At 47.8% G+C, this 22,633-nt stretch overlaps 1 protein-coding gene across 1 annotated transcript in view; it reads left to right on the top strand.

Moving 5' to 3' along the window:
- Positions 1-22,633, top strand: part of LOC103182525 (plexin-A2) — a 192,229-nt gene that overhangs the window by 88,683 nt on the left and 80,913 nt on the right. Inside the window, 1 exon segment of the mRNA XM_007899589.2 lies at positions 17,319-17,419. Within this exon segment, the coding sequence (XP_007897780.2) occupies positions 17,319-17,419 (101 nt within the window).

The following is a 22,633-nucleotide window of genomic DNA, read 5'->3' as shown; positions in this document are numbered from 1 at the left end:
CGACGACGTGATAAGGCACTGTATCAAATGCAAGAATTATTCACTATTTATTATCAACAATGTTCCCGGAACAGACCTCAAGTGTCTCATCCATACATTCCACAAACTGTAACCCGCTATGAAAAAATCTCGCACGTGGAATCTCTCCAACACCCCCCACATGGGTCTGTGACCACTTACTGCGGCTCTGTATTCCATGTATTCCTGTACAATTGCAACGACTTTAACAAAGTACAAGGAATAAGTGTTACATTTCGCCCGTCCACAGTACTTGACCTCCATCCTGCCCATTCGTAAATGTCCACCGCTTTCTGCAGTGCTGTTGATTTTACTACCGCAGCTCATAACTGTTCGGATTGCATGTTACGATGCACTGTTTTCCCCCCGTGCCTGTTACATATTTGTTGATGAAGGACGGCAGACTTTGTGTTTGATTGTGATTATCTGCCACAACAAAAAAAAATGCCTCGTAGCACCATTCCCATCTGTAGTTGACGCGAATTTTTACCGGAATAATTTTATTCCCCCACAGTGGTAGTTATTATTACAATTACATCATTGGCTTCCCATTTTTTGGCTGCGTCTCTCTTGTCTTCTGTCGTCGCCTTATCTGTTGCTCCTTTGTGATTGTCTCTCTTTTGTTCTTCAAGAATCTTCCCCTTGTATTCGCTCGAGTGCCTTCCTTCGGGTCATTTTTCAGTGGATTTATGTCGGCGCTTTTCATCCGCTATCCTTACGCCTCTGAATTTCAGACGGGCAAAAATCATTTCCGCTCCGTACGAAATGACCGTGGGGTTTTGCGATTGAGGCAGTCTGGTGGTCACACTTCTGCGCTCCTCGTGGAATCGATTCGGAGATTACAGGTGCAGTGTCGGAGCTGGTGAAACCCCAAAGAGCAAATGGCCGGTCAGAATCAAGTCCGGTATCGTTCCGGACTCGCAACGCTGTGGGTTTGCAACTCAGAGGCGTGCACCGAGCTTGACCACAGCGCAGCGCTCTTAAGTGCTCTGGAACTCCATCCCCCAGTGCCTTCGCCGCCTCCTCCCTTTCCTCCTTCAAGGCCGGTCTCAAGACCTTTCTCTTTGACCGTGCCTTCAGCTCCCCTCTCGACTCTCTACCCCCTCCTCGCTCCCTCCCTTCCCTCCCCTCACCCTGACCATTTCCCCCCAATGCTCGGGTCCTGACCCAACTGTACAGCGCCTTGGGACATCCTCCCGACGTGAAAGGCGCTCTATAAATGGAATCTTGTTGTTGTTGTTAACGAGTGCAATAGCCCGGCCATGTTGCAATAAGCAGGGTTAAGCTTTTGAAACTGTTCAGCGTAAATTGCACCAGTTTCACAGGCGTTGCTGTCCACAAGTCAGTCAGGCCAGCTTGACGGACGATGGCACCATTGCAGCATCAACAGCAGCAACTTGCACTTACGTAGTGTCTTTCAGCACTGATTCCGGGCACATCTTACAAATGTATTCGAGTTTGCAAAGCACACAATCAATACACGTTGCAGTATATCCTGTGAAACGCTGAGAGATATCCACCCCCCCCCCACCCCGCCCGCCCCGACGTGAAAGGGGCATGATCCAATAAACACGAGGCCTGTTACTTGCAGCACACAACCTTTTGGTTCAGTGTGTGGGTTTATTTTTCCCCGGATCCGGCAGTGTCCCCGAAGGAAATAAATGCAGCAGCTGTTTCAAAAAAAAAAGATAAGTTTGCATTTGGGCGACATTGCTTATTTGGCAGGTTTTAAACGAGGAGGAATTGTAGCGAATTAGTATAATGTATTCTGAACACGAGAGCTGTCTTTTAACGTACCGGCTTTGACTCTCTAAAGCCGAGTGTTTTTTTTGGAATGATTTCTTTTTTTAAAAAAAACACACGCTGCTGTTCTGTGGCTTGAAGCAGTATCGTTCTATTGCCTTTCACAGAAGGGTCCTGGCCAGCAATTCCTCCCGGGTTTAATTTGCCGATCGCTTCATGGTCCTTCCACAAAACACACAGTCGCTACACGTAAGAGTTAATTCCAGTCGAGCGCTTTGGGAGGTTCTCCCGATGTGAAAGGCATTTATAATAATGATAATCCTTACATTTGATACGGCGCCTTATCACGTCTTCGAGACATCTCAAAGCGCTTCACAGAATATAGCGTAAAGTGAATTGACCGTATGTTTTTTGGGCGTATTATAATAATAATAAGCCTTGCAATTGATATCTTGCACTATATCTTCCATAAGTATATCTTGCATTGTATCAATTGCAAGGGTTACTATCATTATTTTCTTGCATCCCTTGCTTCTGCTTCTGTTTTCTGGCAGCATTTCCCTGTTTGTGACTCCCGAGTCGATATTAATGGCTCACGTTACAAACGGTTGTGAATCCGACCCCTACATCATGCAGGTATAATGATAGATTTCCAAGTTGGTTGGTGCTGCGGATTGCAAAGGGCCACACAAGGCTGGTAAAATAGGACTGTAAGATACAGAAAGAGGAGGCTGCTGTGAATGAATAATAATAATAAAAATAATAATACTCCTTGCATTTGAAATAGCGCCTTATCACGGCTTCGCGTCGTCTCAAAGCGCTTCACAGGATACACTGGAAAGCGAATTAACTGCATATTTTGTGGGCGAAACACGGCAGCCAATCGCGCACAATAGCGTCCCCACAAACAGTCGCGGGATTGAGTGACTAAATTAGGATCATTTTGTTTTAGGTTTTTTTTGAGGGATTATTCCCCCCGGAAAAGCGATCTGCCATTCGACGAACAACCGGGTTCCTACTTACCTCTCGAGAAACAGAGGCGGGCGGAGTAAGGAGACTTGTCTAAGCTTTCACCCTGCCCGGGAATTGAACCTGGGTCCTCTCCTGAGTCCGATATGTTACAGGACTCCGAAAGGAGAGAAACCCATGCATTAAAACAAGGGGTTACATTTCACGCCGCCATCGATTTTTACTGGGGGAATTTGTTGCAAATTCTCCCGTCAGAAATGTATCCTGGAGCCTCTGCAGTTCGAAAATCGAGAAGCGGAGAATGTAAAAAGTTCAATACCATTGGATCTTTATAACAACTCTTTATAGCGCCACTTGTTGCAGTGACCCCGGTTTTCACCCACAAAATATTCAGCCAATTCACTATACGGTATATTCTGTGAAGCGCTTTGAGACGTCTCCACAATGTGATTGGGCGCTCTTATCAAATGCAAGGATTATTATTATAATGTAAAATACACACTGTGTATTGTTCTCCGGTTGAATCTTCTCCTTCGGAAGTCTCGGTTTCTCTTTTGGCATAAGGTTCTGCGTTCTGCGGGCACCAGCTGCCCTCTAGTACCTTGGCAAGACTATTATCAGTGATCTTAGGAAATAGGTGCCCACAGGATCTTTGACTGCGAGGGGCAGTACAGCTGAACCTCCTCATTCAGTGTTCACAACCCTGCAGTTTGCATTGAGCAGTCAGGAACCCTTGACTGATGTGTCCTCCCTGCCTACCTCTCCCTGCTCCCGATCAATCTCTCACCCAGGGGTGCCAAGCCTGTGTCGACACCCAGTTGAAAAAAAAATTACCTGATGAGTGGGATGTTCTGCATAATATTTCCGCGCTGAAAGGTTGTTCTGCAAAGTCACTGAATTACATATTCAACTCTCTCACTCAAATCCTCTTACTGGGGGCTTCTAATGCTCTGTAATGTGCTCGGTTGGCTCAGTTGTCGCCCGCTCTCTCTGTCTCTCTCTCTCTCTCTCTCTCCTCTGGATCAGACGGTTGTGCGTTCAAGTCCCCCCCCACCCCGACGGGCATTCAAATTTGCAGGCGAGAGGTCTCCAAGGAGGTGACACAGTCACTGTCACTGTTTGGGAGACGGAGGAGGGTTGATGCACGATTTGGACGACAAGAGTGAGGAATTACAGTAATTGGCGATTTCTAGTTCCCAGAAGGGGTTTTTAAAAATAAGTGACCAGCGAGCAGCTTCCTGGTTTAGCGCATTGTTGACAAACCCACAGACGTTGATCAGTGGGTTGCGTTTACGTGTTTTAGATTTCTTTCGCTGCTTTTGTGCAAAGAACAAGTCTCGGTCGAGGTTTCGCCCACAAAATACAGTCAATTCACTTTACAATATATTCCGTGCAGCGCTTTGAGACGTCTCGACGATGTGCCAAGGCGCTACATCAAGCACAAGGATTATTATAATTTTTAACTTGTTTTTTTTGAACTCGGCAAATAGATTTAATCCGAAGTGCTGAAAGCAAGGAAATTCAAGGAGTTTCATGCAATTTTGTGTTGTCCTAAAAACTCGCAGCTCTGTGGACAGGCGGGAATTCTCCCCTATTATTTTTTTCCCCCATGTAAAGAAGAAAATATGGGAACCACTCTGCGTGTCTCAACTCTCCCAGACACCGGGGCAAAAACTCCCTTCTCTTTTCGAGTATTGCCAGAGAATCTTTAACGTCCACCTGAACAGGGACAGACGGGACAGCACCTCCCAACAACACAGAACATCCCCCTACCCCAAAAAAAACTCCCCCCAGCACTGCGTTGGAATGTCAGCCTAGACTTGTGAGCTCAAAGGACCCAACCCCAGGCTTGAACCCACAGCCTTCTGACTCGGAGGCGAAATTGCTTCCAACTGAGGCAGGCTGGCACCCAATCTGAAACAACATCCACCTTTGACTACATGCAAATATTTTAATGAGAGTCTTCACATTGGCCAATGCTTTTAGTTTACCCATATTATTTATTTGCATCCATTATGAAAAACCGCTTGCCACAAAACTCCTTTGGGTCTTGTTTTCGCAATTTTTAAAGACTTCATTTTTTTTAATTTGAGATTTTTTCTCCCCCCCCCCTCTCTCACTCTCTTGCGTTTCTCTCTCTCTCTGTCTCCGGTCACAAGGGAGCGAGGCTGAAAAGCATTAATCCTTCATTATACCACTTCTTTCATTACTGTGTGTACAGCTCAGACTCCTGGGAAGTTTAATCTGTCAGTAAGAAGGTTTACGAGACAGAGGCACAAAGACGAAAGGGACTGGAATGGACGTGTGAATAGCAAAGCAGTGAATCAACCATTCTAGAGCTGTGATTTCTCATGCACTGTGCAACCTGAACACAGGCTTTCCAGCACATCTCAGTCCTTGAATATGACACTGTTATAATACCTCCTGGTCGCCCAGATGTACTACCCCCGTAGACAGCACCACACTATTGATGGCTGACGCCCCGAAAGGTTGCTTATCATCTAAGTGCGTACGCGTGTGGGTTCAGTTGAACAAAACTAGCAGCTTCTCAAATTGCTGTTAACACGGTGAGAGGTGAGGCGTTGGCGTTGTGGGGGGGGGTGGAAATCACCATTTCTTGTCCTCTGCGGATTCGCGCCCAGGCACTGTATAAGCCGTACAATCGCCCAAGTCGCACGTCTGTCCCGAATCCCATTGAACTTCTTATTATTCACACGTTTCACGTAACTCGTACGTTGCATAAGTCATACGAAACGTACGGTCCCAACTGATGCAACTTCGAGCGCTCTGGGACGCCACGTTAGGTTTACGGTAACAAGGAGATTTGCTAAGCGTGTCACCTGCCCTCTCTTCCCCGACACAGCCTCAGGCTCCGCCACTGCCAACGCGCTCCCGAGACGAAAGGCGTGTGAAAGGCGCTCTGTAAATGCAAGTTGTCGTTGCTGGGTTTTTTTCCAAATTAAAAAGCAAACCAACTGGGCTGGGCGCTGCGTACTGATACTGACATGAACAGTGTTTATTCAATATAAATGAATGCAAAAAATGTAGTTTCAATTTGCCTGCTGGGATTGACAGCTTCATCAAAGCTAATGCTAACTGGCTTGTTACACAGATCAGGAGCCATTATGCCTCAACACTTGGGCTTCCGTGTAAAGTGAGGCCGATGGTAAATTTACAACTGCATATTCAAATTGCCTTGAAAATGGGGGGGGGGAGGCCGGGCGGAGCACTCCCAAATGCCGAGGTTGAGATAACCGCACGTTAATTTTACAGCTGAGTTCGTCGCAGAGCAACGATAAACACAGTGCATCTCTCATTTCAAAGGTTATCTTTTTATTCATTAAAAAAAATCTCTCTCTCTCTCTCTCCTCGCGACCACGTCAGGTGTTACCTTACTCTTCAAAGCGTCGAGATTGAGATTGAACACGAACAGCTGTCGTTGAAAACCTTAACCTTGAATGAATTAGTGGGACACAGGCCAAGTCTGGGATTAAAGAACTCTATTCCAGCTCTATAGGAACCTCTTGGGAGCCGGTGGGGAGTCTGGGCATTGATGGACTCAGCACTGGAGTTGAATTCCAGTTGGGACTGCCTCCTATTCAAATCATCTTGGTAATTTAAGACCTCTGCTTGCGGATGGAGGTTAGAACAAGGTCACTTTTAACCTCTTAAAAGCCCTGAGATAGGACTGAATCGGAGATGCTGAAAACAAGCCATGTTTCAGTGGGGAGACTTTAATTCACGCTCTTTTTTTTTTTGGTGCGTGTGAGTGAGGGGAGGGCGGGGGGAAACGGGTATCTAAAGTACTCCAACCCGCACAACGCTTTGTGGTTTCACTGAAATTAGCTTTGACCGCCGTGAACATTTGAAGGGCTTCAAAACGAAATCTTTGCACACCCAATCTGGTGTGTTAACAGAGAACAGAATCCACGCGTGCTTGAGATTCAGGGTTTTGGTTCAAATTCCCCCAACCCGGGCAATTTGCCACTCGAATCTGGGTTCCCCATATAATAATAATAATAATAATAATACTAATCCTTGCATTTGATATCAACAACAGATAACATCAAATTACATTCGTACAGCGCCTTTCACGTCAGGAGGACGTCCCAAGGCTCTGGACAGTTCAGGGATCCGCACCTGAGCTGGTGGTTGGGATCGGGGGGGGATGGAGAGCGGGGAGGGCACGAGTAGGGACAGCCGAAGAGGAGGCGGGCGAGGAGGAGCGATATCGCGCCTTATCACATCATTGAGACGTCTCAAAGCGCTTCACAGGATACACTGTAAAGTGGATTGACTGTGTATTTTGTGGGCGAAACTCAGCAGCCAAAAAATGTTTGTGTAGACAAAAAAGCTTTAGACCCCAGTGCGTTCCTAAGTTAGTCAGAGTTTCAGCAGATCTCCAATACATAACTTCACAGGTGACCTTACTTTAGGAACGTGCCATCTGCTAGCGAACACAAGGCATGTTGTCATGCACAGAGCACACCTTGTCATTCTGTTTGCTGTTATTTTTTTTATTGAGAACAGAACTTTGCCAACAGGTGATGGGTTTTGGAAGCAATTAATTCGCCCAAACGTGCGTGAGCAGGCTGATCGAGAGGGCTCGTTCTTTCAGACGTTACAGTCAATCTCTCAGAGGTCAGCAACCCTGGCAGGTCAGAGTGTAACTGTAACCGAACGCTCGCTGCATTGTGTCTCTGCTCACGCTCCTTGGCACAGTCTGCCGTGCGTCTTTTGAAAGCAGTAATTGGCCCATTGTGCTCGGGCAAAGCTCTTTATCCAACACACGGCAACCTCGACGACCACGTTGGACGTTTCAGGCTGTTTGTTCGTCTCTCGGTTAGTTCAAAAGATCGGCAAATTGTTTGGGTGGGAGCGGGGAGGGCGAACGTATACCTTTTTGTGTGTGCGTGTGTCTGTGTCTGTGTGTGTATTCCAAACTGCTAAATAACGTGTAAGTAACATAAAAGGAAATTCTGTATTGTACCACAAGACAATCCTGCTTGTGGCTTTAGTGCAACCACAATGCTGGTTTTGATTAAGCCCTACAATGAGGCTTAGGTCAAAAAAACAGGATAACTAACACATTAACGTGTAAAAGTCTTCCTTTCATATGTAAAATATTTTGTCGGAACGAAAAATTATAATAATCCTTGCATTGGATTCAGAACCTTTCACGTCAGGAGGTTGTCTCAAAGCGCTTCACGGGATTGACTGTAAACTGTAGTGACTGTGAGTTAATGTGGCAGCCAATTTGCACATAGCAACGTCCCATGAACAGCCATGAAGGGAAACAATTTTATCTGGTGGGGCGGGAGGGATTGTGCCGGTGTGACCATTCACTGGTTTCGTCCAGAAAGTGTTACCTGCGCGGTGGGAAGTTATTAAGGAGAAATCAATTGTAAGTGAGTACGACAATTGCTCGGAAATATATAGCGCCCTTCACGTGGGTTAACATCTTGAAGCGCTTTACAGGGACAGGGTTTGACGCCAAGCAAGCGAGGCGGGAGTGGTGTATTGCAGGAGTAAGTAGCAGCCAATTAACTTGTTAAAACTATGTACATTGTGATGTAAAATACATGACTCCTGGAAATCAGGTCCCGATCATCGCTCAATAAAATTGCAGTCATTTTGCCATCGCTGTTAAACCCTCAGTGCGCACATGATCATGTGTCAGCCGCGCAGAGTGTCCTTCGCTGCTGATGTTTGCTCGGCGCTGAGCACCGCTCTAGTAGAGAGAGACGGGAGATTGACTAAAGCTCCCCCCCATTCCCCCCCCCCCCCACTCTACGTGTCCCAGCAGCTGTGCCATCGCCACTTGTCCCCGGGGTCTAATGCGTGCACTGACCCATGCAAGCTCATTGCATCGGGGAAAAGGGAATGGGTCGTACCGAGAGCGCAGAAATCCCTCCTGCAGCTTGGTGTAACAAATTTCGTCGACGTGTGTTTATCAATGGGATTTCTCCCCCTAAAAGCTTCGAGCGATTGATACCAGGACGTTGTAATTACGGGCTGGAAGGCATCCACCCCGAGGCAGGGAACGATTCCGAACGTTTTATGGGCAATGGGAGGGTGGTAAGAGGCTTCTGATACTGTGTGTGTGTGTGTGAAGGGGGGAGTGGGTGGGGGGTTGTGGGGGGAGGCAACCAAACCAGAGGAGATCACAAATTGACTTGCTCCAGAAACCCAAATCATTGAAAGCTTCCCTCAGTCGGTTGCCGCTACGTCAGATGATTGTGGGTTCAAGCCCCACCTCGGGGCTCACAGTCGAGGGCTGTTGCTCCAGTGCAGTGCTTGGGTGAGTGCGCAGTGTTTTCCGAGGTGACTATTGTCCTTCAACCGGGAGACAATAGACTCCTCTCTGTTTAAAGGATGTTAAAGGTGCCTTGCAACTCTTCAAGCAGCGGGGCAGGGGGAGTGGGGGCAAGGTGGCTGAAAGCCCGGCCGCCGATGATGGGACAGAACGCGGGCGAGGGATGTGAAACTGACCACTGTTGATGATGGATCTTTGTGGCTTTGCCTCGGAGTAAAACCACAACGCATAGCTGCCAGCCTCACCCAGCCCAGCCTCGCCCAGCCCAGCCTCGCCCAGCCCAGCCCAGCCCAGCCCAGCCCAGCCTCGCCCAGCCCAGCCCAGCCCAGCCCAGCGCTGCCACGCAATGTGCAATGTACACTTTCCATCTCGATCACTCAAAAGTGCCGAGTGTTTAGGATTCTCTCTCTTGCCTTTGGATCTGCACTGTTGGGTAGACTCTGCAAGGTTTTCTATCGCCCTTTCATCTTCCGTCGTGCGCGTGGGAGGCAGCCAACAGCACTGAGTCAACTCGATTTCTTTGCACCGTGACGAGCAAAGGTTCTTCACAGCGAGGTTGCCTTCGACAGACAAAACGCGGAATAATCGGTCCACTTACACAGCGTAGAGGAGGCAGGGGGCAGGGCAGGGCACCCGTTCGCGGTAAGCTTCTCTAGGGCACCCTGACCAAACCAAAGCACTGAACAGAGGAGCTAATAATAATAATAATAATAACAATAATCCATACTTTCGTGTCAGTGAGGGGGCAGGGGGGGGAATTGGGATGGGGGGAGGGGGTTGTCTCGATGCACTCTGGTCTCACTCCCTGACTGCCTGCATTTCGGAATAATCGAGTGACCGGATTAACACCAAGGAGCCCTCTATTCATCCGTTTCAATGCATGTTGCTTGTACTGGGGTGACGTAGGGCAAGTAAAATCCTCTGCCTCTTATCTCCTTATAACTGTTATATCTGGACCCAGCTGCTTAAAGTTCAGAGCCGTTTTCTTTTTCGCGGAGGGAGGAGGGAATAATAAAGAGGGTATTTTTTTTTCCCCCACTTCTTTTGCCGAATGCACCTCTCTTCGTCTTAGTTTCTGAGCTGCGCTGTAATGCAACGCGACTTCAATTTACACAGAGCCTTTCGCGTCGGGAGAACGTCTCGAAAGAACTTGGTCGGCCACCTGATCTAGGGATGGGAGCCTCGAGGGGTGGGGTGTGGAAAGATGCCTGAAAGCACGGACACAGAGATAGGTGAGCTCATGGCCCGAAGGAGCCAGTGTATCCACAATCTTGCACCGGCTAAATGTGCCGGTGGCTTCCTTTGATGTAACTATTCCGCAAGTTAGGTCAGGGCTGCAATTAGTGTTACTTGAGCAAATGATGTCAAAATTAGCTGCCGCTTATCTCATGGGAAAATAGTTACAATGCAATTCCTGGGACTGACCTGGCACTAAAGTTTCCCATTAGGGGCTGATGAGGCGCACTGAACTGTGATCAGTTTAATTGCAATGTGTTGTTTCATCAAGAAATTATCAATAAAACAATTGTCCTTCCTGCCCCCATTACATGAGATGTCGAACGTACTCAACCGTGCTCACAATAGCGCAGTGCGAAAGAGATTACCGATAATAATAATCCTTACATTTGATATAGCGCCTTATCACGTCTTTGAGACATCTCAAAGCGCTTCACAGGATATACTGGATGTTCAGGATCCCTTGGCACTGTTTGGAAAATGAAAGGAATTTCTCTTTCCCGGTGTCCTGGCCAACAACTCCCTAAATTGCCCAGTGACTGGGGTTATGGGGAGTCATCCCACTCAGCTCCCTTTGACCCTGCGAGGCAAAGCCCAAACTCGACGAGCTCTCCTAAAATAAAATTGGTCACCGCCTTCATGACCTGTTTCTGGGATGTTGCTGTTGGCAAACTGGCTGCCGCACTTGCCTGCAAAGCACACAGTCGTCGAGCTTCGCAGTAAATCCTGTGAAGCGCTTTGAGACGTCTCAATGACTTGGATCAGGCGCTATATCAAACATAAGGCTTATTACAAATCACGGGGCTTTCTGACTCCTTCGTAATGTGCCAAGTTCCTGCCCCCAGCCCTCCATCCCCATTCGTTAAAAACATTCTTCCTACGCACACTTCGGGCATGAAAGAAAATGTCCTGCTGATCGCAAGACCAGTCTCGCACGATTTCGGTGTCTGCACGCAGTTACCTTGGGACACCTCCCTGTTGCAGATGCGTTTACCAAACTCGGTTTGTTTCCAGTCGAAGGGATTAATATCTTTAATTAGAAAAGCCGGCGCGTGGGTTTGCAGGCGACCCATAATCCATTAAAAATGGATTCGCTGCTTGAACCCTCTGACCCCCAGCTCCCCTAATGGGGATCGCGGCTTTTATGCTCTGCCCCTCAGGTCTTCCCGCAATGGCGAAAGTTCAGCCATTGTCATGGAAACCGGCAGCCGACAAGTCACTCCGATGGAATCTCAAAACATCACCATTTCGAAGTTGCTGCAATATTATTTTTTCCCCCTGTTAAATTGTTGATGTGCATCTGATTTAATGCCGATCTGTGCGATGGGGGGGGGGGAAAGGGGTGAAAATCACAACAACAAGAATGATCTGACACACACACACACTACACAGACACACAGACACACACACACACACACACACAGCTCTACAGCTCGCTCTCGTCAGCTGAATTTTAAATGCGCTCATTTCTGTAACATTTCCCTGTCCTTAACGATTGGTTATGCAGCAAGTGGAATATGACTTTCCCCGGTCATGTATTTCAGATGAAGCCAGTGCCTCCAGCGATACACTTTAACATCGACTGAGCTGAATTTTATTTATTCTGTAATACAAAATGCATGAGGCATAATACAATACAACTTGCACCGTGGGCGCTGTGACCTGCCCTCACCCGGGGCATTTGTGCTTACAGTCAGAGCGCAATGTCACTTGGTGTGAGATTCACACTCTGCAAGCCCGGTTCTATTTCACCAGCAAAACAAGAAAGGTTCCCCACGTCTTGCGGCGGCTGTGGCAAACGTTCCGAGCCTTTGTAAGCTCCCCAGCCGCACGATCTGTGTTAAAATCCGCCGCGGTGATGAAGCCGTGGTAATAATTAATAGTCCTTGCGTGCGGTGTAGCGGCTTTCACGCCAGGAGGACGTCTCGAGGCGCGAGGGGGGACATCCTTACAGTGACTGTGTACTTTGGGGGGATGGGTGGGAATTCAGCAGCAGCCAATTTGCGCACAGCAGTGTCCCGCAAACAGCCGGGAGGTGAATGAACAAATGCTGATAACTGCGTGCAGTTGTGGTGTAAAGTCCTTGTGTTTGCATTTTAGACTCAGGGCAAGTGTCTTCGCCGGGCGGGTGGGGGGAGAAGGGGGGATTCACATGTTCCCTTCTATTGCAGCTGTCCTCAGTTTCTTTCAGTCAGTCGTTGGGTGGAATAATTGTACCCCTTATTATTATAACTTTCATATTTACACACACACACATTTACACACTACCTACACACACGTTTCACACACCACACACACCCAGTCACATTTACACACACACAAACACACTTTTACAATCACACACACTATCGCATCTACACACCCGCACACTTTCTATCTGTGTTAATTCCGGTCCAATCTGTAGTCGGCAACAACTTTCACATTTACACACACGGTCACACCCAAACCGTCTTTTTGTGGGGCTCGAACGTTAGAATTCAACGTTCTGTTTGGTTTTTTAACAAACAGAAAGCCAGACGTAGAGCGACAGAAATTGTTTTCCTCTGTATTAGCCGTATACAAATGACCCGAAAATCCAAACAGACGTTCATTAATTCAGAAGTAAACGCACCACTGGATCCTGGGGTGAGTTAGTATCTCCCCCACCTGTCCTCAGGGTTGACTAGTTTTGTGTGCGTGTGTGCGTGTGGTATGTTATCCCCGTGAAAGAAACAGTGCCTCGGCCTACAAACTAATGGGACTAAAGAGGAATGAGTGCTTCCTGCATCTGCACATCACACCGGATTTTGCACCGAGTAGTGATGGGTGACATACATCACAGCTTATTATACAAGGCTTCTTGTCTGATACGAGAGAACATCAGCTATTTCCTACAGGCACCCATTCATCTCCGCCCTCGTTCCATCTGTGATTTATCGCATATCAAATATTTTCATTGGGAAACAGCTCTGGTTTGACATGAGGCCCGGTTATAAAGTGGATGGGCGATGGTGGGGGTGGGAGGGGAGGGGAGGAGGGAAAGAGATACATAACTGTTTCCTCGGCTGGCTTCTCTTCTCCTCTCTCGCATACAGAGTGGTGCTGTCTGCGCAAATGCAGAGAAAGACAGCAAAGCACAAAAGTTTTGTTGATTAACGAGGAAGAACTGTTTGGAATTAGGGGGTATTTTTCTTTGCAGTTGCATGTAGTTCCAGCGCCTTGGGACATCCTCCCCGCATGAAAAGGCGCAATGCAAATATAATTTGTTGTTGTTGTTAATTGTCTTTTGTAAAGGCCCTTTTTGTGCGCTCATTTCCGTGATAAATGAAAGGAGCTTCAGGATCAGGACAACTCAAACCTGTTACACCGGTCACAATAACAGTTTTTCATCCTATTTTCCTCACGTCCTTTGATACACTTAATACCTAACGGGTCAAAAAGTCAATGCGACCGCCTGCAAAATATACAGTCACTACACTTCGCAGTAATATCCTGTGAAGTGCTTTGAGACACCCTCTCAAAAGGCACGGTATCCAAATGCAAGGGTTATTATTATAATACCCTAATTTTAGGGTACCCCAATACCGTAGTGGAGTCCTGTAGGGTGGGTTAGCACACTCGCCTCGCAAGCAAGAGGACCCAGGTTCGATTCCCGGGCAGGACGAAACAGTGGGCAAGTTTCCTTACTCCACACCCTCTGTTTACCTTGCAGTAAGTAGTTGGTAGTCAATTGGTGGATCGCTTTTTGAGGTTAATAATTCCTTCAAAAGTAACAATAACAATTTGGTCGTCAGTTTATACAAAATACACAGTCAATTCGCTTTACAGTATATTGTGTGAAGAACTTTGAGACGTCTCAATGACATGATAAGGCGCTAGATCAGATTGAAGGATTATTTATGATATATTATTCTAACTCCCCAAGTACCCAGCCATCTCCTGTTCGAACATCCCAATTGATTGTTTACGTGCCTCCAAGGCTTTCTGGAGCAGCGCATTCCACATCCTCACAACTCTCTGTGTGAAGCAAAGATCTCTCCCAGGAACAAAATTGAGATGCCCCTTAATGGCTGGCGATGTACAGACATCAGCCACAGCTTGACACAATCTCTGTTGAACTCTCGTCTCTCGCAGAAGGATTTCCCGGAGGGAAACTCATCAGTCTCCACGGAATCTTCTGTGTCAGGAGGGACCGTGCTGCCCTGGGCAGCTTTATGGCTTAATGGGGTGGGATTGACGGCACGTCACCTTAATGGAGTGTGCCGTAGGCTTGGGAGACCTGGGCTTGACCAGCACACATTCCTTCAAGACTGACTGTCAAGCTCGGCACTGACTTAGTCTAATTCAAGAAGGAAAGGCTTGAGGTCCCCTCCATTCCCACTCCCCACCCCCCCCCCCCCCCCCCCCACCCCCAGCGAGGCAATTGTTACGCGTGATGAGACATCTTATAACGATTCAAGTTTCGAACGCCGCTTTGAGTGGCCGAGAGGAAGGAAACTGCTCTGGGTCAGCGCCTCCTGGTGGCCAAAGCGCAGCATCTGCGCCGAATGCTTGTTGCCAATCAACCTCGTTGCTTGAGCTGATCTGGGTCGGAGCGAGGGAGGGAGGCAGAGAGAGGGAGAAAGAGGGTATCCCTCAAGGGTGGAAGACATGATGCGGGCAGGTGGGGAGAGGGGAAGGAAGGGGTATAATGTAGAAGAGAAAAAGTACGAGATAAGTAACCCACCGCCCTGAAATAAAACGTTTAAACACGAAATGAGCAACAGTGTCCTGAGGGTTATGATTCCATTCTGTCGCTACTCCTTAATCACCGCATTATCCAGTATCATGGGGTCCTGGGACAGAATTATAATCCGCTGCCTACTGATAGCGTAAAGTAAACATGCTTCTCATAGCTGGGTGACACATTGCTGAACGAGGCGGTGTGTGTGTTTGTGTGTGTGCGTAATTCACAGACCCTGACAGTGGGGGGGAGGGAGTGAGAGAGAGAGAGAGAGAGAGAGAGTGGGGGAAGAGGGGCTCAGTGTATGAAGGGGCCCCTTTGTTTCCGAGAGCTCAGGGAAGACAGCCTGTCGGAGCTGATGGGAATCAGGGGAGAGACAGATGCACACCGCCCCAGTCCAGCCGCGCTGACCACTTGTTTGGCTTTTCCACACCCGAGAAAAAGGCCAACGGATCCTCGGAACGCAGCTGGCACCTGCCCAACTGGTGGGGGAGTGGTGGGGGGTGGGGGGGGTGTGGGGTCCAGCCTGAAAGTTCCCATTGTGCGACGGGACATTGGTGCTTTTGAGCCCCAGCCGTTGAGGCTCAGCTGTTGGCTTTGGCTCGTGTTTCCACGGCTGGAGCAGAGGAGGCCTCCCTCAGTTGTTCCGCAGCCCAGACAGGTGGAGCTGTCACTCGCGAGTGGAGGTTGCAGCTGGATTCGAAACGCCTCCCCGAGGGATTGATTAGTTCGCTCACTCCAAGCCGGGAGTGGGGTGGGGGGGTGGGGGTGAGGGAGCAGGTGACCGTAGACACGGTCGAAGAGGAAGGTCTTCAGGCACGACCTGCAAATTAGGAAGGAGGTTTATTACTTTTTAACTCTTACTATAATTATTCCTAATAATAATTATTATTATTGTTATTATTAACAAGGTCATTACTCGTGAGCTAACCGCGCAACTTTGCTTTCCTTTGTAATAAAGTTAAAAAGGCAAACGTCCGATACGGTTTTTGTCATCCAATGCATATACAGAAAAACCCAAATAGGGGTGTTGTTCCCCCCACCAGCCCTCGCCCCCCCCCCCCCACCCTACTCCCCAGCCACCAATTGAAAGCAACATGGAGGAGGCTGTATAATCTCTGAACCCTGCTATAAGTAATGAGACATCCAGCTGGAAAACCAGGCCGGGGCTGACAGTGTGACTGCAGCCTCACATCAGGTCCCGTCTGACCTTAAGGCCCTCGTACTTGCTTCCCAATCGTTATCTTTGACCCCTGCAGCAAAGTGCGTACTTGAACACAAGACGAGCCTGATAAGGTTAGGAAGCAATTTACTTCCGTTCCCCCGCTCCACTCGCCACTGACACCTCGCTGTCGAGATTCACACATGAGGAACGACCATTGACCGAGGTATCAGACGTCCCAGTGAACGATCGATGCTCCAACTGAGGCCGGTGCCTTCAGGGGAGGAAGGACACGGGAGTCCTTTTTTCTCGGTTGGCTCTGTTTTGTTCCTTTCCTCTTGCCCTTCGTGCTCGGACGAATAAACGCCAGTTCCGATCCATTTAGTATCTAACGTTGTACAAAATCTCTGCGAAAAGGTAATTTGTTCGAGCACCACATTGCCTCGCGCGCCGCTCGGGAGACTGTTTGCGAGGCTGCGGGTTTTCTGTGACCTCGGCCTGAAGGACGAGAAGAATACCCTTATCGACGAAAAGTCCCAACTCGTGCATTTTTGAATCGGGGAAATTAAAACAAATCCACAGTAATAATCATAATAATCCTTGCATCTGAACTTGTGCCTTTCACATCATCTCAAAGCACTGCACAAGACAAACGGTAAAGTGTAGTGACTGTGTGTTTCGTGGCTGAACGCAGCAGCCAATTTGCGCACAGCGATGCCCCACAAACAGCCAGCCGTGAGGCGAATTACCAATTTTATCGGGTGGGGTGGGGGGAGAGGTGGGATTGTTGGTCGGGACACCAGGAAAGAGAAACTGCCTTCTCTTTTCCAATAGCGCCATGGGATTTTAAACGACCATCTGATCAGGCGCAGAAGGGTCCTCAGTTTATAGTATCTTATCACATCACATCTTCGAGACGTCTCAAAGCGCTTCACGGGATTTACTGTAGAGCGAGTTGACTGTATAGTTTGTGGGCGAAATATGGCAGCTAATTGCGCACAGCGGTGGTAAGAAGGTGGATGGGGGGGGGGGGAGGGAGGGAGGGAGAAGGGAGGGAAGGAAATAAATGACAAGAGAATTAAGAAGTACGTGCTGGCCACAGCTGGGATGTGACTCCAGACGTCAGGCTGTGTTGTTTATTTGCTTCATCGTGTGTTTGTTTCCTCCCGCAGCTCTCGAGGGTACCAGTGGAGTCGTGTGAACAGTACGAAACCTGCAGCGAGTGCCTGAGTTCGGGAGACCCCCACTGCGGCTGGTGCGTGCTTCACAACATGTAAGTGTTGAGCGGATGTGCTGTGCCGTGTTTATTCCTCGGCTTCACAGAAGGCGTCTTCTTCCTTTTCGTTTCATGATTCGGATTGTCTCATCACATTCAGCTCTTTCCAACGTTATCGTGGGGAGGGAGCGAAGGAGGGAGGAAAGGAGGGAGGAAGGGAGGAAAGTATTAGGGGACAGTTTGTCTGAAAGGGCAGCAGCAAATGGAAAGAGAGGAGGTGGACACACTGTTGGCCTGGAAGTTTGTGGCCAGTTAGCCCTTTGAGGGGGGACCATGTCTCACATCTCTCTCTCTCTGGTTCTGGGTTTGAACCCAGACGTCCCTCAGACTGAGAGTGAACGAACGGGGAGACGGGACCTCAGTTCAGCGTCTCGTCTGAAGGACAGTGCAGCACACCACACTCCTTGAACCTTCTGACTCACAGGCGAGAGTGCTGACGCCCGTTACCGCCTAAATTATTGCAAGACAGACCGGATAACAATATGTATGCAGCCATTTGTAGTTGAGTTGGATTGAGGAACTTTGAATACTCGTGCCCCGAGGTTATTTCCATAATAAATTCCATGATAAATTCTGCAAGATTTCAAGTAAACAGACTTGGCAAAGTCATAAATGACTCATGGGGCCAAGTTGGTGAGTTAGAAAAGAATGAAAATCAGGCGTATCGCATTTCTGAAGTTAATCGAGTCTGCACACTTCAAGATTTTGAAGATTATAGATCTGGTATTTTTTTAAAAAGAAAATATATTCTTTCACATGTTTATCACAAGCACATTTATTGGCTCTTTGAAGAATGAAGGCCTCTGTCGTTTATGGAAATCAACCGCCTACACCTCCGGTGCTGTGCACAGCCATAAATATCGGCTTCCGAATGAATACACAACAAAGTACCTTGTGTAAAGTGCGTCAGAGAGAATAATAATTTCGTGCCTGTACTAGAACTTCAGTAGCTGAGAACAAAGGATTTTTTTTAAGGTGGTTTTCGGATGTTGCTATCTCTCACTGTGTTGGAAACTCAAAACACCATTGGAAATAGGTCCCAAACAGGACCACATGCCTTTCCTGAGTGAAGGGTGCCACGTAAATGCAAGTTGTTGTTGCGGTTGTCATCAAAACGTACGACATCTTCTCGCATCACAGTATTTGTATGCGCCTGTTTGGCATCGTTGGCGCATCTCTTGCCTCTGGCGCAGTAGGTGACAGGTTCAAGCCTCCACACCAGGACTTGAGCTTGCTATCTAGGATGGCACTCCAGTGCAGCGCTGGGGGAGAGAGCTCCTTTGTTGGAGGGGTGGGGGAGGCGGTAAAACTGAGGCCGTGTCTGGCAGTTTTGACAATTCAGGTTCAAATGGGACTATTTTCACGAGAGCGTAGAGTTCAAGTATCCTGGTCAATATTCTTCCTCCATTAAAAGTCCCCCCACCCCCACCCCAAAGAAAAAAAGATTGATTAGTTCTTTATATCATTGCCGTTTGTGGGACGATGGCTTTGTAGATTAGCTGCTGCTTTCGCCGAGGCAACAAAAGTAGCCACACTTCAAAGCAACTCACTGTGAGAAGCGCTTTGAGATTTTTCAACACGATAAGGTTCAGGGTCAAATTATATCTTTGAGAATGCACGTCAACCATATTTCCTGCTGCAGTTAAACTATAGTCTGCGCTGGTTTAATGCCTTTTCTATGGGGAAAAAAAGTAGGAAACACTCTTTCAGTGAGCGAGTAGTAAAGGTACAGAACCGGCTCCCTAGGAGATGGGGGAAGCAGAAAGTATCTATCCTCTCAAGGACAGATGAGATAGATGTCTGTTAGGAAATAACACAGAGGACAATTTGGGACACGACAAGTCATAACAATACAAATAACAATCCTTGCATTTGATACAGCGGCTCATCAGGTCTTCGAGCCGTCTCAAAGCGCTTCACAGGATGCACCGTGAAGTCAACTGACTGCATATTTTTGTCATGCGACTGCCAGAATGGTGGAAGGTGTAATGGATGGACCGTTCGCCCAGCAAATTCTTTTGTCCTGATGTTCTGCATGGAAACCGACCTCAAAGGTGTAGAATAACTGTGGGCGAATGGGCATCGAGTCAATTTCAAGTGCGAGACAAAAGCGCCCTTCCAGTCGGCATCCCTCGGGTAACCTGACCACACACAAAACTGTTACAGCACAAAGCTTGCTCAGCAAGCGTTTAAATGTTTAATTATACCTGCCTGGGCGATGGAAAACAAGACAGTGATTTTCTTTCTGATAGCACTTAGGTCCACTGCTCTTCACCCTCTTGCTAAACCTGCTCCTAATACTTTCCAGAATTAGGTAAAGCAGGATGCGTCCATCCAGGGAGAGACAGAGAGAGAGAGAGAGAGAGAGCACATTCCATTCCAACACTCTTATCTCTGGGCTCTCCATGTGTAGGTGGGATGCAGGGTATTCTCAGTTTGGTTCGGATACTCTTAACGCGCGGTAATGGGTTTCCGCGTGTGCCAGACACCCGGCTGACCCAAAAAAAGAAATCTCTTCGCCTTCGGGAAAATCCTGTCATCAAAATTGGTCCGATGCCAGAGCAGGAATCTCAATCCAAGGAAACTAAACAATCCCTGGGCTTGGAGCAGGCAGACGAGGTTGGGGTGAAAATGCATCCAGTTGACTGTTGAGTGCAGACATTTCTATCCACTCCCGCACCAAGCAAGGCAGCCAGTAGTTAACTTCAATCAATTCTGTATAGACTTGCTTCCAAGTACACCTATAAGCCTGTGTGTGTCTGTTTTACTTGCAAATTAATTTTTTTGGAAAATCCTTGAACTGCATAAGCTTAGACATTAAACCTGGGCGGAGAGGTTAAAGCCCCTCGGTTCGTTTCTTTGGAGTTGCAAATAGAACCGAACTGTTCAGTTTAGGCGTCGGAACACATCAGAAAACTGTTTCGCAGACGACAGCTAATTACGGGACTAACACGGAGCATTTGTCAGTTAATATAATGCAATTCATGAATACCGTGGTATTATAGTGTCTTTTTTTTTGGCGACAACATAATTGCTTACCTCTGCAAAAGGAATATTCCCTCAGTACCGAGGATTGGGCTCCACTGGGTCATTACAGCGTGAAGGATCACTACAGCACAGTACCATTCTGACAGCTTGGAAAAAAATTGACGTATGGCTTTATTACCGGAGCCCGTCAGTGCTGAACGCCTGATGGCTTTGAGGGTTTGATCAGTAAGGAGGAGTCTGAGGAGTGTGAAGTCATGTCGAATATTCTCGTTTAGAACTGCTTATTAAAGTCGCTGCATGTCGGCTGAAAGTGACGGATTGAAACAGGGGAAGCGATGCTGTCATTTTATTTAACACGGACGAGTTCGATTCGGGGAAGTTTGATCTCTTGTCTTCGAATCCACAAACAACAACAACTTGCATTGATAGAGCGCTGACTGAAGTACATGTTTCACGCAGCGATTCACGCAGTGAGCGTGAAATCCTAGTCATTGCTCTCGCCTCCCCATCGCCCTCGACACTATAGCATCCCTTCTCTCCACCCCTCTCCCTCTTCAGCCATCTACACTGTTGTCCTCGAACTCCGTTCAGGCCCAGAGAAAGAATCTGGAAGTTTCCTGATCGTTATTTCTCGCTGTAATTACCAGGTTTGTGCATTTACTCAGCGAGAGTCACCAGAGGAGCTTTTACAATAGCTGTAGACGACACACGTTTTGTCAAATGCGAAATGCCATTATCACGGTGTGAACGGCTGGGTCTCAGTGCACACACTTCGCCCAGATGATGGGTTACTTTCATGAATTCCACAAAGTACCCTTTGTGGTCTTTAGTTCGTCACAAAAAGGTTACGAAGTCAGCCGTAAATCAAGGAATAAATCTCCGCTAAGGCTCAAGCTATCCAAAGAGGTGATTAAGTGCGCAGGAGACCTAATTGTCCACGTTTTCTGGAGGGATGCTCAGCTCCTGTCTTTGATGAGGAGATCAGAGCAGAGCTTCACATAACTGCCAGCGCGAAAGCCAATAAATATGTAAAATGGCTGATTTTAATAAGTCGTAATTGGTTATAAACATTAGGCGTAGAAGTCTTAAGTGCTGGAAGTTCATCTGGTACCAAGTCGGATGGTTAATCGTTTCAGCCACTCTTGAGTTAATGAAAAGTCAAAGTACTGTAACATGCAATATATAATTGTGAAGCATGGGCATGTAATAACACTGGGGATTGTGTTGTAGTTTCCTCGAGCTCGGAGCATGAAATAATGGCGAATAATGCATCATTCTATTGGGTTGGACATAAGGCTGTACACATCATCTCAATCAATATTACTTAATTACAGAACACCTCTCTGAGTTCATTATTGTCGTAATGCTGTGGAGAGTTCAACATTGATTTCTTCTTATTAAATAGGCAGTGTGTGTGTGTGTGTGTGTGTAATAATAATGCCAATTCTGAGCTGGTTAGTCGCAGTACGCTGTGGGACATTTGATGGAAGCTTTTTGAAAACCGTTCCAAGGCAGGGCCAAATCCCCTCTTGCCCGTCACTACCCTTGACCTGCAAAGTGTAGTGACTGTGTGTTTTGTAGGCAAACACGGCAGCAAATTTGCACACGGCAGTGGCAGTGAGGCGGGGGTGTGGCGGGTGGGGGATTGTTGGCCAGGATACTGGGAGAGAAAAACTCCCTTCTATTTTCAAACAGTGCCATGCGATCTGTACAGGCAGATGGGACCTCGGTTTAACGTCTCATCTAAATGCCCCAGTCAGCTGCAATGGGTGTGGGCACTCACTGAAGTGCCAGCCTAGACTGAGTTCAAAGTCCCTGACTTGGGGGCTTGAACCCCATAACCTTTTGCTCTCGTTGTCCAATCATTTGCGTTTGTAACGATCCCACAGTAACCAACCACTTCACTTTAGGGCCAGGGATATTCAGATCGTCGCAGGGTAGATTACTGCGTGTGCGATCAGTTGTAAATGACTTTCAGCACTTTATCACCAAGAGGAAACCTAGAGAGGAATTGAAACGGAGGTCAACCTACGGAATTGTTGAACTCTCTGAGTGCACACAATGCCCTGTTTTTCTCTGTACTTCCTCTCCTGGTAGAGGGCTGAAAAGCAGTAGAGTAGAGAGTATGGGAGAGGGGAGAGGTGACCTCAGTGTAGGCATGGAATTCCAGAGGGTGGGGCAGATATGCTGAAAGCCCCAATCATGGGATGAGGATATAACTTG

The sequence above is a fragment of the Callorhinchus milii genome, unplaced genomic scaffold, assembly GCF_018977255.1.
Source record: "Callorhinchus milii isolate IMCB2004 unplaced genomic scaffold, IMCB_Cmil_1.0 Scaffold19, whole genome shotgun sequence".
Lineage (NCBI taxonomy): Eukaryota > Metazoa > Chordata > Chondrichthyes > Chimaeriformes > Callorhinchidae > Callorhinchus > Callorhinchus milii.
This window is presented reverse-complemented; position numbering and strand designations above follow the sequence as displayed.